At 46.3% G+C, this 18708-nt stretch overlaps 1 protein-coding gene and 1 pseudogene across 9 annotated transcripts in view; one reads left to right on the top strand and one right to left on the bottom strand.

The window, feature by feature from the left end:
- The window catches only part of Cpeb1 (cytoplasmic polyadenylation element binding protein 1), an 81701-nt gene extending 65745 nt beyond the window's left edge, over positions 1–15956 (bottom strand). For 3 of the 9 annotated variants that reach the window (XM_050154124.1, XM_050154126.1, XM_050154125.1), the window contains exon 1: positions 11697–11992. In XM_050154124.1, the coding sequence (XP_050010081.1) occupies positions 11697–11825 (129 nt within the window). In that variant the 5' untranslated portion in view covers positions 11826–11992. Of the gene's footprint in view, positions 1–11696; positions 11993–12354; positions 12494–12738; positions 12919–12960 lie in introns of those variants that run through there. The other 6 variants (XM_050154131.1, XM_050154128.1, XM_050154129.1 and 3 more) reach the window with 6 other exon arrangements.
- Positions 5794–8418, top strand: LOC126508726 (40S ribosomal protein S8-like; annotated as a pseudogene).
- Positions 15957–18708: the final 2752 nt, after the last annotated feature.

Genomic DNA, 18708 nt, shown 5'->3' with positions numbered 1-18708 from the left:
GGAATTGGAGTTACAGACAGTAGTTAGCAACCCTGTAGGTTCTGAGAACTAAACCCTAGTCTTCTGCAAGAGCAGCAAGTGCCCTTAACTACTGAGCCATAGCTCCAGATCTGCCTCCAGCTTTTACACTAATTTAATAGAAGTTGGCTACATTTTTTTTAACCTGCTGACATGTATTGTTTTGAACCATATCAAGAAAATTCAGTTTCAGATTAGTTCCTGGAAATAAGACACGTTCAGATAATTTTGATTATTCTTTTTGATACATCAAGCCTTATAAGCATTACCTCCTTAAAGATTAATGGCAGCCTGACAACTGAAAGCAAATGGATGTGTCCCTCTGATGCTGTTAAAATCTGTAAGTCCAATTCATATTTTGGATGGACTTGTTTTCTAACCCACATCTGACTTTATAATACCTTATGCCAATTATGTGATAAATATGGGTTCACTGAGTTCTGCTTACAGTCTAAGGGTTAACACATTTCTTTTGACAGTATCACAACTCTCATCAGGAGTCTTTTAAGTATATTATATACTGTATCAAATAAATGTTTTTCAAAATTCTAATTTTTTTTCTGAGCTCAAAATTTTACCATTGGCAACAAACACACACTGTCTAGTTTTCTAATGAAGAGACTGGCACATTTTCTTCACTTTAAAAAAATCTAAGAAATACCGTAAGTTGAACAACCATAGTTTGTCAATGTTCTTTCAAGTAGAAGATGTATTTTTCTTGAAATAAAAATCACAGAAATACGGTGGTAACCACTCTACCGGGGTCTGAAGCAGCAGTGTTCGCCACTAGCTTCCCACCTGTCACAATACATACTCAAGATTTAGCAAGCTTGATTTTTTTTATTGCTTCCTCAAGGACATTTTTATGTAAAACTGGCTTGTTGGTGTTGTATGAAAAATTCAATGATACATGCCACAATTTTACTGGCACTGACATGATTCCTACTTAGGTGCCAGTGGCGATATTTACCCCTGCCACTTACACATCATCAGTGCAAACACCAATGCAGTTTAAAAGCAACTGATGGGACCAAGAGTGGTGGCACATTCCTATAAGCCCAGCACTTGAGAGAGTTTGAAGCCAACCTGGACTACACAGTAAGTTCAGAGCAACTTGGGCTATAAGATTCTGTCTCAAAAGAAAGAAAAGGTAAAAGTCCATGGTATTTTAAAATTATGAAACACATTTGACTTCGGAGACCCGCAGGGGTTCACATATCTAGCACTGAGAATTTCTGTCAAAAAGACCAAGTTCCTTAAACACAGCATGAAAAATCCCTTCATCTTAGGAACCAACAACTTAGATTTCTTTTTTTAAAAGTATTTTAATTGAAAGCTAGCACACATCCAGCAAAGGGAATGAGAATTAAGCATGTAACTTAATAAATGTCCATGTATTTGAATAAATCTGAGTACAACATATGAAAATAAAAACACTTCTACTGGAGCTGGAGAGATGGTTCAGCAGTTAAGAGCACCAACCATTCTTCCAGAGGACTCGGGTTAAATTCCCAGCACCCACATGGTAGGTAAAAATTGTAACTTCAGTTTCAGGAGACCTGACACCCTCAAACATAACAAGCAGGCAAAACACCAATGCACATAAAATAAAAAATTATTTTAAAAAATACTTCTACTTGGTAGATTTTTTTTAAAAAATAAAGACTTGTATATTATAAATTGTTCTGTTCTCTTTCCCATTCTCTATACTCCATTTTTATGTTTCAGCCCATCCCCCAAGGACTTACTCTTCTGAGTGTGCTTGCAGTGTGGAAGCCAGTGGTCAATCTTCCTGTTTGTTGAGACAAGGTTTTTCAATGGCCTAGAGCTCATTTCTGTTGTCACCAATCTGGCTTGGTCACATATTTACTTGTGATTTTTGAGTCAGGATCTCAAATATCCCAAGCTGGCCTCAAACTGGCTATGTAGTAGAGGACAAACCTGAAATTCTGGTTTTTCTGCCTATACCACCCAAGTGCTGGGATAATAGGCATTAAGCACTGTCTGTGTTATGTGGTGCTAGGAATCAAATCCAGGACACCTTATGCATGACAGGCAAGCACCCTACCAACTAAGCTATTTCCTAGTACAGTTTTGTCTACTTTGGACTTCTTACAAATGGAGTCATGTAACAGGTTAACGTTACTCTCTGGGGTTTGACTTTTTAAATTTTATTATTGTTGTTTTGTTTTGAGACAGGTTATATAGCCTCCTCTGGCCTGCTATGTAGACCAGGATGGCCTAGAACTCAAAGATCACTTCCGCCTTTGGAGTGATGGGATTTAAGGCAGATACCCCCACATGCAGGTGATCTGGCTTATTATTAGTCCAGTACTGGGACTAAACCTGAAGCCTTGTGACTTGAGTTTCTACTGAGCTACATAAGTATCCTTTTATCAAATTCTTGAGAGGGAGTCTAAAGTGTCCAGGCTGACCTGCCTCGACCTCCCAAGTAGCTATAATTACAGGTATATACCAGCCAGTATGACATTTCTTCATTTTAACAGATGTGGTTAATCACAACTTATTTGTAATACTACTTATGGACATGTGGCAAAGATTTCAAACAGTAGGTATTCTTCCCTGTATCTTCTGACTGTAATAAACCTTAGGTGTCGACACTAGGGAATAGTCTCACCTGAGCAAGCATGGTAATCCCACCAATGGATGTTGGTTGTTAATCATTTTCTTCTTGTCCTTCAGATTTTAATATTCACTAAAATTCTGTGACTATTCTTTTAAATATATCACACTTGCCAGGTGGTGGTTTATGCCTTTAATCTCAGCACTCGGGAGGCAGAGGCAGGCTGATCTCTGTGAGCTCAAAGCCAGCCTGGTCTACAAAGTGAGTTCCAGGATAGGTTCCAAAGCTACACAGAGAAACTCTTGAAAAATGGTGGAAAAAGATAATTTATCATCCCTCCCCATGTATGTCTGTGTGTGCACACACTTGTATAAGGGCCAGAGGATAAACTCTTGGGAACTGATTCTCTCCCTCTACCATGTGGGTCTCAGGGATCAAACTTAAGTCATCTTGGTCAATATCAAGTGCTCTACCTGCTGAGCTGCTGCCATGCCTTGCTGTTAACTATTTCCATGCATACCTTTTTATAGTCAGATGCTCTTGTTTTTCCTGTATATTCCTTTATAGTACACCTTTGAATTAAAAGTTTAGTGATATTGTACTAGTTCCCTAAAAGTCAGCTTCTATTCCATGCTGTTCAGATGGCCACATCATTTCTTTTAAACATAATATCATTCCTCTCTAAGCCTGTTTTGGCAAAGCCTTTTTTACATACCTACTTACCCACTTTATAGTTTGTATATTGTATATATTTACTTTTACCTACAGTATAGCAGATTACTTGTTTATATATTCATGTTCCCATTAGATTACTGACTCCCTGCAAGCAGAAACTTTATTTATTCTCAGAGTAGTCTTTGCCATACGATGAGAAAGGAGCTTTTTATTGGTAACTTTTTGATTCCCAAGTGTTGTATTACATTGTTCATGGGTTATATTTTGTCTATGTGAAATTGTTTTTTGTTTGGTTTTGGTTTTCTGTTCTTTATTTCGAGACAGGGTTTCTCTGTGAAACAGTCCTGGCTGTCCTGGAACTTAATTCTGTAGACCAGGCTAGCCTTGAACTCACCTGCCTCTACCTCCTAAGTACTGGGATTAAAGGCCTATGCCACTACTACCCGGCTGCAATTGTTTCTAATCCAAATTTTAAAAAACTCCTAATTCTGAAATGACTGAGTTTCTAAGCGTTTTGACAGTGAGGAGAGGAAGGGATATGACTAAACTCTTTGTCTCGAGAAGGTGAAGAGAGAAAGGATTCGTGGAAACACTCTCATCCAGTACATCCTACTAAGGACCAGGGAGCTATGTCTAGAGTAACACTAGTAGGACAGAGCATCGAAACTGAGAGGTAGGGCGCAGACAACAGCTGAGAAGGATGGCGGAAAAGCAGACTGAAACACTCATGAGAGGTAATGGAGACAGAAAGGACGCATATAAGGTTCACAGGAAGCACAAAGGATACAATTACATCAAGGCTTTACAGTTCTAGAAACTAAAAGTTCCAAAGGCAAGTTTCCATCTTTTCATAAACTTTACTTCCCTAGCATCCTTCTGTGACAAGCCTCACGTGATAAGAAACAAAAATAGCCAAACAGTTCTTGGCTGTTTCACAGGGGTCACCTAGGACCATCAGAAATATCTGATATTTACATTATGATTCATAACAGTAGCAAAATTAGAGTTATAGGATAGCAACAAAAATAACGTTATGGTTCGGGTCACCACACCATGAGAAACTTATTAAAGGGTTGCAGCATTTAGGAACATTGAGAACTCTATGTTGCTAGTCTCAAATTTAGTTGAAAAAATGTAGACTAATTGGGTAAAAGAATAGAATTAGCTCTACTAGAAGAGTGAAGGGAATAAGCTAATTCTGTTTTAGACTCGGAAACCTGGAGTTGGAGAGAAGACTCAGTTGGTAATCTGCTTGCTATACAAGCATGAGGACCTGGGTTCAAATCCTCAACACCCACATAAAAAACTGGGCATGAAAGCCTATTTCTGTAATCACAGAAGAGGTCCAGATAGTTGGATCCCTGCAGCTCTTAAGTCAACTAGCCTAGCTGAAGTGGTGAGTCCAGGTTCAGTGAAACCTGCCGTAAAATAGTATGGAAAGTGGCTGAAGACACCAGAGGTAGACCTCTAATACACATACAGACCAACACACACAGCCTGTTAACATTTAACATGTATCAGACCAAGGCCTAAATCTTGAGAATAAACAGCAGTAAAAACGGCCTAAAACTGGGTCACACAGACAAATGGGTACACCTATGGAAATTGGCCCCTAAACAGAGGGACAGTAACGAGCTAACAAGCTGAACCACAGGGAATACATCACCAAAATGGAAAGGAAAAAAAAGCATGTAAATCCTGAAACCAAATGGATCAGGAAAAAAAAATTAAGCTTCAACCTTAGGAATTAAACAGAATTTTTAAGTAAAAATAAAACCAACATAGCAGAAGGTCAAGGTGTAACAATTCAAGAATAAACATTAGGCCTAAATAGAGCTTTGGTTCTAGCTATATGACCAATTGCTAAATTAAATGAAAAACAATGATTTTCATTCTAAGTTTTTTCCCCTTTGTTCATTAAAAGAATAAGAAATTATAAGCTGGACTTGGTGTCAACTCCAAATTATACCTGAAAGACAGGCTACAGGTTTTCCAACATGTTTTGAGCTTTGAGACACTTTCATGACTACAGCATTAATTAATAATAAACATAATCATAATAAAGACTCAGGTTGAAAGGGCCAACTCAGAAGATAGATGGTATCAGAGCCCAAACTCAAGAGTATAAACTAAAACAAAGTGCTGTGTCAAGAGACACAACCTCTCCATGCACACATACACATATCTGCTCACCAAGGTAGAGGACGGTTATTTTCACAACCTTATCACAGCAGACTGTAGGCAGCTGTGTATCCATTCAGATGGTACCACACCAGCACATCATGCTGGGAAAGAATAGCGAGACCAGTAACACTATTATTAAAGTTACTCCCAAAATAACAGTGCACCCATTTTTAGCACTCAAATCAATCTTTAGACCTAACCTTCTGGGGAGTCTCCAGTTACCTCAAGGTAATGCTTTAAAAATAAAAACGGAATGTTGACTTACTATATTCTAACAGAGCTACTCAGAGCTAGACACAACTCAGGAGCATTTGCTGTTCTTGCAGAGGACCTGCATTCAGCTCCTGATACCCACCTCAGGGACTCACAACCATCCGTGGGTACACACATGGTGAACATATGTACACTCAGGCAAAAACATAAAAAAATAAGCACATCTTTTCAAAAAGAGCCACTCAACCCATTAGGAAATATTCAAAGAAGTAAAGTTAACTCAGAGGTATCCCGTACCCGAGTGCTCACCTAAACTATCCAGTCAGGAACAGGAACACTCTCACCCTCACTTAAAAACATGATAGAGGACTGAGCGATGGGCATCTCTTGGGACAACTGGCACAAGCGCTGCAGGACCAGGGTAAGAGAAAGCTCTACCACAAGAAGTGCAAGTATGAGCTGGGACGGCCTGCTGCCAACATTAAGATTGGCCCTTGTCATATACAGTCCGAGTGGCAGGAGGCAATAAGTGCTGTGCCCTAAAATTGGATGTGGGGAACTATTCCTGGGGTTATGAGTGTTGTACTCACAAAACAAAGGATGTCTACAGTGCATTCAATAATGAGCTGGCCCACACCAAGACCCTGGTGAAGAACTGCACTGTGCTTATTGACCGCACACCGTACTGGCAGTGGTCCAAGTCCCACTATGCACTTTCCTTGGGCCGCAAGAAGGGGGCCAAGCTTACTCCTGAGGAGGAAAAAATATTAAACAAAATACAATCACAAAAAAATACAATCAAAGAAAAATCAAAAGAAATATGATGAAAGGAAAAAACACCAAAATCAACAGTCTTCTGGGGGAGCAGCTCCAGGAGGACAAGCTTCTCACCTGTATTGCCTCAAAAACAGGCCAATGTGGCAGAGCAAATGGCTATGTGCTGGAAGGCAAGGAGCTGGAGTTATACCTGGGGAAGATCAAAGCCCGGAAAGGCAAATAAAACATTCCTAGCTCATGTAATAAAGGTATTTATTGTTCTGTACTAAAAAAAAAATTGATCATTAAGGCAGTAACATAATCCCCAACAAGAGTCTGTTAAAATCCCTGAAACATCAAAAATTGGAAATTACATCTATACTGTCATTTCTAAAATTGAGATGTGAATACCAACTTCTCATGAAAAGTCAAATACCGTCCTATAAAAATGTGAAAGGACTCAATGGATAAAGACGCTTGTCACCAAGTCTGAGACCTATGTTCAAAACCTGGAACCTACATGGTATAAAGAGGGAACTGATTCCTCCAAGTTGTCCTCCAACTAACACACACACACACACAACACACAGTAAATATAAAAAATATGAAATAACACACTTATTTAGGTCAATCTTTTCAGTCTGTGTACTGCGATCAAGAAATGTCCAATACTTGGTAGTCCTATCTTCAACATAAAAACTTGCAGCACTTTGAGATCTGTGCTTCAGAAGATGAGACTCTTCCATAAGCAGCTTTTAGCTGAAACAGATTGCAAACAACAGCTGGGGGAAGTAAAGGACATTTCCAATGCTGCAATGTGGGGAGCAAAGGCGGTGGAGTTAGTAGCAACCAAGTACTTAATGAACATTGAAAGGGTACAATCAGTACTTCTTGGTTTTAAATCAAGAATAGATAAAAGCCCATTTATATAACTGCATCACCCCAAAGTCTATGTCAAACTCCACTTCTCATTTATCCCAGGAGCTTTAGGGCAAATTCTACAAAGTCAGTTCAGTTTAGATTAGGAAAAGCAGATTTAGAGACAAGATTAGCACAGTTCTTCCAAAGGAGAAAAAATAATTTGTTACTTGATCCTGAGTCTTTTATTGCCTTCACCACTAGCTACTGAAGACAGGAAAATAAACGTTAATACCCGCGTTGGTTATGCAATTCCCACCCAACAAGAATTACAAATTCACTAATTTGCTCTTTAAATGGGTATAATTTTAGGTCAGTTACCTAAGGGACCTCGTACCAGTGAATGAAGCTTACACACACAACACTTAAGCACTGAAACAGACACTAGCAAAGAAAGAACTTCGTGTAGGTGCCCCAGACTCACCTCCTGCTCTCTAGTTCCCAATCTGCCAATACTGAACTAAGACTTGATTTCTTGGCTGATAGATGCTAGAGAGGCTAAAGCCAGGCAATATCTTGAGGTTCCTATCTTTACTAAAACCTTCCAGGCATAGGTAAGGAAGCTGCCTTGTTTGTATTAGAGAGTGTGTTCTCACGTAAAAACGCCAATTGCCAAAGGCTTTGAATATACTCACTCCTGCTTTAAAGCCTTAAGGTCAAGATACAGAAATAAATGTTTCCTTCTAGACCCTTCCAACCCCTACTAGCATGACTAGATAGAATGCTAATATTAAGAGTCTAAGCCTTAAATGGATGGATCTAGAAAAAACCATATTGAGTGAAGTAGGCTAGACCTAGAAAGACAAATATAGTATGCACTCCCTCATAGGGGCTTTTAGAGCAAAATAAAACCAGCCTACAAGCCATAACCCCAGAGAACCTAGACAACAAAGAGGACTCTAAGAGAGACATACCTGGATCTAAATAGGAAAGAGAAAAAGACAAGATCTCCTGAGTAAATTGGGAGCATGGGGGTCATGGGAGAAGATAGGAGAGAGGGGAGGGAGGGGAGCAGAGAAAAATGTATAGCGTAATAAAAAACAATTAAAAAAAAAAGATTCTAAGCCTTAGCCCTGTGGTGGTGGTGCACGCTTTTAATCCCAGCACTAGGGAGGCAGAGCCTTGCCCAGAATTAAAGACCCCGCCCCTCATTCCTAGGTCAGGGTTCTTTTATGCCCTGGGAGACTATCATTTACAATTTTACAATTAGCTGTGTAAGCACGTGTGTACACACACACACACACACACACAAATAAAAATCAAACACCGAACCCACCAACAACAGAATAAAACCCAGCCCACAAAAACTCAGCTTTATTACTCAGGAGGAGGCTGCCTTAGGTGGACTGGGACTTCAAAGTCAGCCAAAGCCACAAAAGGAGACCCTGCAGAGAGGGAACAGAAAAGAGAAAAAGAGGGGGTTGGAGAGATGGCTCAGCGGTTAAGAGCCTTGCCTGCTCTCCCAGAGGTCCTGAGTTCAATTCCCAGCAACCACATGGTGGCTCACAACCATCTGTAATGAGATCCGGTGCCCTCTTCTGGCCTTCAAGCATACACACAGAAAGAATATTGCATACATAATAAATAAATAAATAAATAAATAAATAAATAAATAAATAAATAAATAAATAAATAAATAAATATTAAAAAAAAGAGAAAAAGAGCAGTGAGTCAAGGGAGGGGGAATGATAAGGGATGGAGAGAGGGGAGAGAGAAAGGCACAAAATTTTGTCTTACTAACTTCTTGGAAATCCAAGAGGCCCCACTAGAGAAGTTTTAGTAAGACAGGAAAGGTGAAACTAATAATCACTCTACTTTTATCAATTATATAAAATTTCAGGGCTGGCAAGATGTCGCAGCAGGTAAAAACACTTGCATCTGAGCCCTAGGACCCTGTACTGAAAGTACAGAACTGACTCCTAAAAGCCGTTTTCTGATTTTCCCACACGTGCACACAACTACACACACACTAAAAATACAATAAAAATTAAAAACCAATTATATAATTTCAAATCTGCCTTGTCTGATGCAAAATTATTGAAATTTTATCTGTTGAAAATGAAAGTCTTTTTTATAGAAGGCTGGGAGGTTCACTTCCCCAGTGAGAGGAGCCTTTCTCTAGACCTCTGGCTGAGGACTAACTGCTCTGACACACATCATGGAATGGTAGACACAGCACATTCCTTCCAGGCACTAATGCTCAGAAGACCTACACTGACGTCTACAGCAACAAAAGACTCCTACCACTACAGTTAGGGTTCACGATGGAAAAACAGGACAAGCACACAGACTACATCATCCATCACCAATAACATTTTGATTCTTGACATGCCAGGGCACAAATGTAACTGGATGGGATAAAACAAAAATATCCAGGATCTCAATTCATCACTTAAGTAACTTTGTGAGCAGATATTTGAGCCTCAACTGCAAAACAAGGAACGCTATATAGAACTTACTCCAAACCAGTCCTCAGGTGAATCCAACATTAAAGATGTTGTATTTGGTTCAAACTGTTATTTTTTATTGCTGCACATAAAAGCCAGGGAATCATGGGGGGGGGTCAAAGGCCCACCAACCACGAGTGTGCAGTTCTATTTCTCAGTGCTGGCTATCTCCTTTAGAGAGGCACATGCACATACACTACAGGTCAGTGGGTACTAACTACTCTTCCCTCCTCCTCTTCAACTCATTTTACCTTGGTAAATAATTGGGGTTTATAACCCATTTAAGGATTTTTAAAAACGAGTCGACTGCCTAATGCAAATACTGAGGGCAGCCACTACCAAGAGCTCCTCATTAACACGTTTGGTCTCACACAATCGTACAACTTCATCCTCCTCCTCTGCGTCTTGACCGCTTATACGGGACAACAGTGCAGTTGCCGGTACTGAAGGGACTCCGGGGCCATTCCTACCTCCAAATGTCCCCATGATTGTTAACTGCCTGCGTCAGCTCTCTTACTCTTGTCTGCTACACAGGCTGACACAGCCTCCCTTCCACGCTGGGGAGCCTCTGCCAGGAAGCTGTCTGCAGAACATCTCTGGAGGGGGGTGGCAAGTGTTTTTATACGAGGCAGACTTACCTCTACAGTTGTCAACTTTCTGTACACAGCATGCAGCAGCGCCAAATGATTCAAATTTAGATAACTGAACTGCGGGGTGGGCGGGCCATGGTAAAAGACACAGAAAATGCCCTGTGAATCCCAGGCAAGTTATTAAGAGGAAGGGTAAGTGGGGATTCTGAACACTACAGTCCTTAAGAGTCCCAATGCGCAGCACAAGTCAGCGGTCCACCCCTTTCTGCATACGGGGTAAACGATCACCAGCTTGTATTTCTGAGGTTTTGTTTTGCCTTCTTTCTTCTAACAAACATAGTATATCCCTACACGCACACAGACCCGGAGCGTGATAGTGAAAACTCTTCCTCAGCAGAGTCTGCGCTGGCACGCGAGGGCCAAGCCCCTGGAGGAAGCCGGTCCACGCATGCCTCTCCAGAGCCCTAAACCCGACCCACTTGCCGTGGCCCCAGCAAATGACGCAGACCAGCAGTTTCCCCAGGTGCCAGAAGAGAGTGGGGCGGCAGCGCGGTAGCCAGGGAGACCAAAGGAAGCAGTTGTCAGAGAAAGGCGTTGAGCAGCGTCGAGCCTGGAGGCCGCGGTGGGGGGTGGGGAGGCTGAGACAGGCAGCCCGGGGCTATGCCGACTTTTTGCAACGCGCTCAGCGCTGTCTGAGGGCCGAGTCCAGCAGGGTACAGCCTGCCAGGCGCCAAGGCCACAAGCGGCCAGGGCGCGGACCCACGAGGCTGCTCGGTCCCCTGGAGCCCAGGTGCTGCAGGCTCCCTCCTGCTGAGGGCCGCTTGCAGAGCCGTGGCCTTGCTGGGGAGCGAGTGGAACCGCAGAGCCACCCACGGAGAGCGCCCACCAAAGTCACTTTCCAGGCTGGGTCCCCTCGCCTCCGGGGTCCTCGGCCAGGTGTGCCCACCCCGTGGCCGTCTAGACCCCGGCGAAGCGGCCTGTCCCCTCCATTCCCCCCACACACAACGCGAGGCCAGCGCTGGGGGCCACGCGAACCCATTTCCACCTCGACACCCCCGAGTGCGGGCACCTGGTCTTGCTGCCCGGGAAAAGCCGGGAGACCCCCGCGACGCCACATGAGGGCAAGTGAGGAGAGCGGGCCGCCGGGAAGCAGGACGAGGCACAGACTCCTCACCTGCGCCCGTCGCGGGCTGCTCGGCTTCTTCCCCACCCCAACACCAACTCCGGGCCCGGACCCCCCCCACACACACACCCTGCGGGTTCCCGGGGCGAGCCCTCGAAGTCGGCTCGCGCTCGCGCGCGCGACCTCACCTGGCCCGCACCATCCTCGGGGCTCGGGCTCCAGAAGCAGGAGAACGTGTGAAGCCACGTGACTTCCCCGGGCTGGGAAAGCGTGCGGCCCGCACGAGGGGCCCGAGTCCTCGGCTTCAGAGGAGCCATGGCGGCGGTGCCGTCGTGGCGCGGGCCCCCCCCCCCCACGTTGGCGGCCAACGCTGCCCGCCCCTGCCTCCCGTGGGACGCCGAGGCGACTCTCGAGAGACGCGCGCCGCCGGCCCTCACGTGCGACGGCAGCGGCGGGAGGCAGTGTGGCGGACGCCGGGGCTCCCCTCCGCGCGGCCCGCTCCCGTCCGGACAGGCGTTCGAGCCCCCACCCCCCCCCGCTCCCCGGGAGTCTGCAAACGCAGCTCCGGAGGCCCCGGCGGCCGCCCCCGGAGGGCCGCGGCGCCTTTAAGCCCAAAGGCCTGAGTCACGAGGAAAGCTCCCTGCCCCCCCCCCGCCGTCGCCCCACACCGCTCCACGAGGCCCACGACCGTGGGCATGTGACCGGCGCCCCGCCCGTGGGACGCTCGCCCGGGGCGGCGGTGGAGGGTGGGGGGGCCTGGGGCGGCAAGACAGCGCGCGGACCGTTAGCCGAGGCGGCAGGGGACAGCGGCCCCGCCCGGCCCCGCCCCGCCCGGGCGGCTCTTACCAGAGAGAACGCCATGGGGTCCGGCGTGGCCCTCAGGGACTGACTGGCGGGCGGGCGGGTCTGGGCGGCGCGGGACGCGCACACACGTGGGCACTATTTTTGCAGCGAGCGGCGCGCGACTCCGCGCCCCGGCGGGCGGCTTTATAAAGCTCCGCCGCCGCGCTGGCCTGACGAGGAGCACCTGTGCCGGCCCCGCCCGGCCTCGCCCCCGCCCCCGCCCCCGCCCCCCTGCGCTCCCTCCAGCCGTCCGGACCCGCGCTCCGCCGCCCACCCTGGGCCTGAGGGGGGGGACAGGTATGGAGGGGGGGGTGAGGACAGAGACGGAGAGAGACGACCCAGGCGGGGGTGAGTTCGGAGGCTCGAGCCGCCGGGGGCCACCTCTACCTGCGGGGAGTCCGGAGATCCGGGGCCCTGAGCGCGCCGCTCCCGCCGGGCCTCAGTTTCCCCTTCCCGGTTCCCAAGCCTCCGCAGGTGCGGAGGTGACGCGCAGCCTCCTGAACACCGGAGAGCCACGCCCCTCCTTTTCTAGTGACCTCTCGGGTGGGAGGCCCGGTGCACGAACCCGGTTCCCCCACACGCACACGCACACGCACTTCCACCCCCCACCTGCAGCAGACACGCCCTCACTTCAGACCGGCTGCCGCTGCAACGCCAGCGAGCTGGACCGAGGAGCGCAGGCGTCAGGGGATTCCGGAAAGTTCCAAAGACAGCCGTGCTCCTCTTCGGATTGCAATCCCCCGGGGGAAACCGCTTCTGACGCTCCCGCCGGATTGGCCGGGACGCTTGACTGGGAAAAATTCGGGCCAGGAGCTGAGGGTGAGCCGGGCTGTTGTTTAGAAAGGCGTCACGGGCCAGCTGGGGCTGGAGCGGACCGGAAGCCCAAGCGAGCGCAGAGGCGGAGATGGCATTCCGGGCTGGAGACCAGGGAAGGCGGAGAGGGAGGACCGAGCGGCCCAAGCTGACTAGGACCCGGCTAATGCGTGTTGATATCACAGGAGGGAAGTCCGAGCACAGCTTTATTCTGCAGCCAGCTGGAAACTCGGGAAGAACAGTAAACGGAGCCTGGAAGTTGCCACGTCTCTTTTCAGAGGTTGCTGGAAGCTTAGAGGTTGGAAATTAGGCACTGGGGTGGGTAAGAAAGGGACCAGAGTTTACCGAATATTTCTAATTGTCTCGAATGGTATACTGTTAGGTTCTTCCCGACAGGAGGGGAAGAAGCCGCTGCCAGCTTCTGGCAGGTTCGTGAGGCAGCTACTGTAGGCTTCTGCCCAGCGTGCTGGGAAAGGAAGCCGGTGGCCCTAGTCTAGTTTGGTGTTCTGAGAAGAAGGTTGAGGAAGGGGACAGATGCTGGAGTTGAAATCTGGAGAGAGCTCAATGACAGTCAGGGCTGGCTAGTCTCCATCTTGCGACTCTCCCAAGGGTGGCGGATGTCCTAAGCAGAAAGGGTGACGACTGTAGGGGAACCCATACCCCTAAGAACAGCTCACCCCCAAGTCCCATCATGGTCAGCAAGCAGCATAGACCTGCTACGCCAAACCTTCTGTCTCTTGTCTGCCTTCTCTCCCTCTCCTGAGACAGCGCACACTCAGATGTCTATGGCATAGGGGGACTGTACATGAGGGTGTATGAGGTGCTCTGAAGGGCTGGTCAGCCAGCCGTGGTGGCGTAGGCCTGCAATCTCAATACTATCAATGATGAAACAGGAGAGCTGCCTTGCATTGGAGGGCAGCTAAGAACTACAGTCTGAAGAAAGTCTGCCTCAAAAATAAATAAGTCAGAAGAAGGAATGTGGATATCTGATAGATACCAAATATGTCAAAAATATCTCAGGAATTTTTAAATCCAAGGTCACCATGTACCTTAGGGACTGCCAACTTGTGATCCTTTACCTCCAGTCCTCCCTGGCCCCAAGTCAAGCAAGACAAGAATCTGAGACTTGAAATGGCACCTAAGGGCCTATGGGAATGAGTATATAGGGGGAAAAAAAATCTAATAAACTTCCAAACTCCCAGCATATAAGAAAATAACTTTGAAGGTGACTTTCTGCTATCAGTAATTCTCCTTAAACTTTGTCGAAGTGGTAAGAACAGAGTCTGTTCTGGGCACTCAACCATGTGCTTAGCACACGTCTGAGAGCTTCACTTGTGCTAACTCATTTTGTAGGTGACGAGATGTATGCAGAGAAGTAACCTGTGCTTGGCTTCAGCTTTTTGGGAGACTAAGACAGGAGGATCGCAAATTTAAAGCCTTCCTGGACAACTTAATGAGCCTGAGCCCCCACCCCACCCCACCCCCTACACTCCGGACTGTAGAGTAGATTTGGGAGTATAACCAATAGGGGTGCTTGTGAAGCACCCACCAGACTGCAGCTTCAATCCCCAGCACACCACAAAAGCAGGTAACTCGGTTACTCGCTCAAGGACCCCTTGCCAACATTAGAAAACCAAGAACTCAAGCAGTAGTTTTCCATTTTCATAGCCCTGATGATACTTTTTCCTGATGATGGTGAAGTTTTATTTAAACTTGTAGCATCTCCAGCCTGGTCCCCTTTTTACATTTGTTTTTTATTTGTATATATGGACACACATGGAAGTCAGAAGACAACTTGGAGGAGTCAGTTCTCTCCTTCCACTGTGTGGGTCATGGGGCTTGAGCTCAGCTCATCAAGATTGGTGGCAAATGTCTTTACTTTACCTGGTGAGCCATTTTGCCCCCTCCCACCCTGTTTCTCGAACAAGCTTTCAGTATGCATGCAGCACACACTGGCCTTGAACCAAGTCTGCTCCTCCTGCCCCAGCCTCCTCCTGAGTGCTGTGATGATCAGCATGCATCATCATGCCCAGGCTACTCCCAGCATCTTTATGTGTGCACTTCCATGTGACGTATAAGAGCCCACCGATGATGTAAGGGAAGAAGTAGAGGGTTCAAATTTAGTTAAGGCCTCAGGAGAGTTGTTGCTCCCAGGATGAGGTTGGGGAGTAGGGTGCATCCTTGGCTAGGCCTACAGGTTCTACAGGAAGCACAGTCCTGACTAGAAGGCATACATTATATACCACACAGAGTGTGGAAGATGACAAGGGCAGAGACATTAAATGACTTGGTCAAGTCAGCACAGCTGGTCACTGGCAGATGTGTGAGACAGGAGCAGACAAGGAGAGAATTATCCACTGTCCCAGTCAACAAACATCCTTTGAGGCCAGCTATGCCTGGCACTGTCTCTGCAGTTAGCTTTAAAGTGTCTGATTGGCTGTTCCCAGTTCTCAATTGCATGTGGTAGGGGGCAGGAGAGACTGTAGTTTTTTATGTGCTCCATATAAAAAAAAGCACAGGGCATAGCAGGCAGAAAGGAGGTTACTGGGAGAAAGGGATGTCCTAGTTGCAAGAGATCAGAAGAGAAAAATGATTTAGGAAATCAAGACCACAAGGAAAGATGGACATGAAGTCTCATTCAGGTTCAAGTTTCATCGATCTCTTTCTTTATTGAAGAAACACTAGGGTTTTGTTGTTGTTGGTAAGAAAAAAACAGATTAGTATGTCAATTACTCATCAAAAGCCTATTGACCTGAGCTCAATTCCCACATTCCTTGTAAAAGTGGAAGGAGAGAGCAAGCAACACGAAGTTGTCCTCTGACCTCCACCTGTACCGTGTGTGTGTGTGTGTGTGTGTGCGTGTGTGTGCGTGCGTGCGCGCACACACACACAGTAATATTTTTAAAAAGATAGTGGATCAGCCCCACTTTTTTATTATACATAAATGTAAATTTTAAATAGGCTAAATATATAAATGTGAAAAGCTGTTTTGGAATTTTAAAGAAGAATATAGATGGATATCTTTATTTTAATTTGTTGCTTTGATTTGTTGAGACTTATAGCTAAGGACAGTCTTGAACTGAAATTCTCTTCCTCCCAAGTGCTAGGATTATAAGTCTATGCTATCAGCCTGGGAGAGGGCATTGTTATTGCCTCAGCCTGTGGAATAATTCTGTAAGTTAAAAATAAAATATAAAGATGAAAAATTTGACCACGCTGGAGCTTAAACTCATGAAAAATATTTAAAACTAGAAAAGGTGAGCTATAGAGTCATATTTTCAATGCATACCAAGGTCTTCAAATATCTAAGATAGCTTGGATAGCTAAAAACAGCTATCCTCCACAACCCAGTCAACTAAAATGGTCTGTGAGAAAAATGTCCCAAGATCAATAAATATGTGTGCGTGCTTGTGTGCTTATGGACCCTGTAAGTTGACATCTGGAGGCGGTCACTGTTTTGTTTAGCCTGGCTAACCAACGAGTCCCTGGGATCCTGGGATTGGACTTCTATATGAGTGCTGGGAACTGAACTCAACCCAGGTCCTTTCTCAAGCTTGTGTATCAGGCCTTACCTAGAGCAATTTCCCAATCCGTCTGTGTTGATATTTCTTAGAGATTCTCCTATCAGCTCTATCAAAGCTGATTCGGAAGTAAAAATTAGCCTAAGTCCAGCACTCAAGTCCCACCTCAGACAAAGCGGTGATAAAAACAGAAATCCTACGGGGTAGAATTCAGAGTCTCCAGGCTCTCCTGAAATCAGCAGCTCCAGCTGCTGTCTGGTGCCACGGTGCCTGGCAAATCCCCAGAGCCAGATGTAGGCCGTCCCCTGGTACTGCTTTTGTTCTCCTTCCCTAACGGGGCCACACCTATTTCCCCTGGCATACTTCTGAACAGATGGGTACCTAAGTGGCATGGCCCCGGCATACACAACAAGGATCTAGAGCTTCGGTCACAGAGCACCAGAAGCTTTGCCTCAACGTCTCAAGCTATCTGTGTCCGAAGGCTATTCTCCACAACCCGGTCAATCACAGCGTTCTGTGAGGAAAGTATCCCAAGAGAGTAAACACCAAGCATGAGAACAGTGCACACTCTAGTTCCATTGGGGAGAGAGGGGTGGTCATAAGCCCCATTTGAATAATAAAGTTCTGAGAAGGTCTGTAAGACTTCGTTTAAGTCCGCACTCCCTCCTAAACTTATTCTACCCTATTTCTTCCTGGTTGAATACACATTGATTGAATTCCTGCTGCTCACTCAGCCTGCTTCCTCACCACGAAAGGTATCAGGGAGGGCCAACGGGCTTATCACAGGTGTGGAGGTTCTCATCCTCACTATTCTACGCCACGGTGCATACTTAGGACCGCATGCTCAGAATCTGGACTTTTTTTTTTTTAATGTTAAAGACTGCTTCATGCATTGCATTTACATTTTTCTACATTTATTTTACGTATGTGCCACAGCACAGGTGTGGAAATCAGAAGATGACATGAAGGAACTGGTTCTCCCCTTCCACCAGGTGTTTCGGGGTCGTTAGGCTTGGAAGCAAGCACCTTTGTCTGCTCAGCTAATAAGATGGGGCCTTGGAATCTATTTGTGAACAGAGTTCCCAAGAGACTGAAAAAAGGTTTCTTGAGAAGCATGGCCGTATATCTTCTGTTTCTCCTCCACTAAGATGGCCAATTGGCTCATCTCACAAGCTGGGAGGGGATCAAAGCTCCAGACCTTCTATCCGGACATAACTGATGTATTTTGAACTGCTACATATTTGGGGAATTCCCCATATGATGAGTCCCTTCTTCCCAAAGGGCTTATGAGGGAAACCAAGGCAAACTGCCAGCCACTAATGGGAACCTGCTTCTGCTCAGATGTAGAAAAGGGCTGCGGGGAGAGGGATGGGAAGCTGGCTCCACAATGAAAGTGTTTGCCAGGCAAGTGGAAGGACCCCAAACCCCACGTGAATACTGTATGTGTGTAGCAGCCTACCTGTAATTCTAGCCTGGGAAGGTGGGGACAGGATTCCCAGAGCGAGCTGGCTGGGGACACTAAGCATATCAGCAAACTGGTGTGACTGAGAAACCCTGCTTCGATGAGTAAGCTGGAAGAATGAGCAAGAGTGATGGCTGACATCAACTTCAGACCCTGACATACACATGTGTTCATATTATGTGTACACACACCACATGTGCCCACAAACATGCAGTACAGTTACACACACACGTAAAGAAAAGGAGGTCAAGAAAAAAAATTGAGACAGATTATGTAGTTAAGACTCGCTTTGTATTTGTTACGTAGCTAAAGACAATCCTGAACGTCTGGTCTTCCTGCCTCCACTTTGCACGTGCTGGGACTCTTTGCCAGTGATACCACACCCAGCTGAAACTGAGGAATCCTTCCAGCTCTGCCTGGCGTGCTCTCCTAGATGTCTCTCGCTCAGAGATTCCGACACACTCCTGCCTAGAGGTGGTCAGCTCAGTTACCAACCAGAGTCTCCCTGAGAGCCATGAACAGCTTCCCCTAAACCCCTTAGAAGGAAAGGTGAGCCACAAC

The sequence above is a fragment of the Alexandromys fortis genome, unplaced genomic scaffold (genome assembly GCF_014885135.2).
Source record: "Alexandromys fortis isolate MF-2015 unplaced genomic scaffold, M_Fortis_MF-2015_v1.1 scaffold_86, whole genome shotgun sequence".
Lineage (NCBI taxonomy): Eukaryota > Metazoa > Chordata > Mammalia > Rodentia > Cricetidae > Alexandromys > Alexandromys fortis.
The sequence above is the reverse complement of the archived record's forward strand: the minus strand, read 5'-3'. Positions and strand labels throughout refer to the sequence as shown.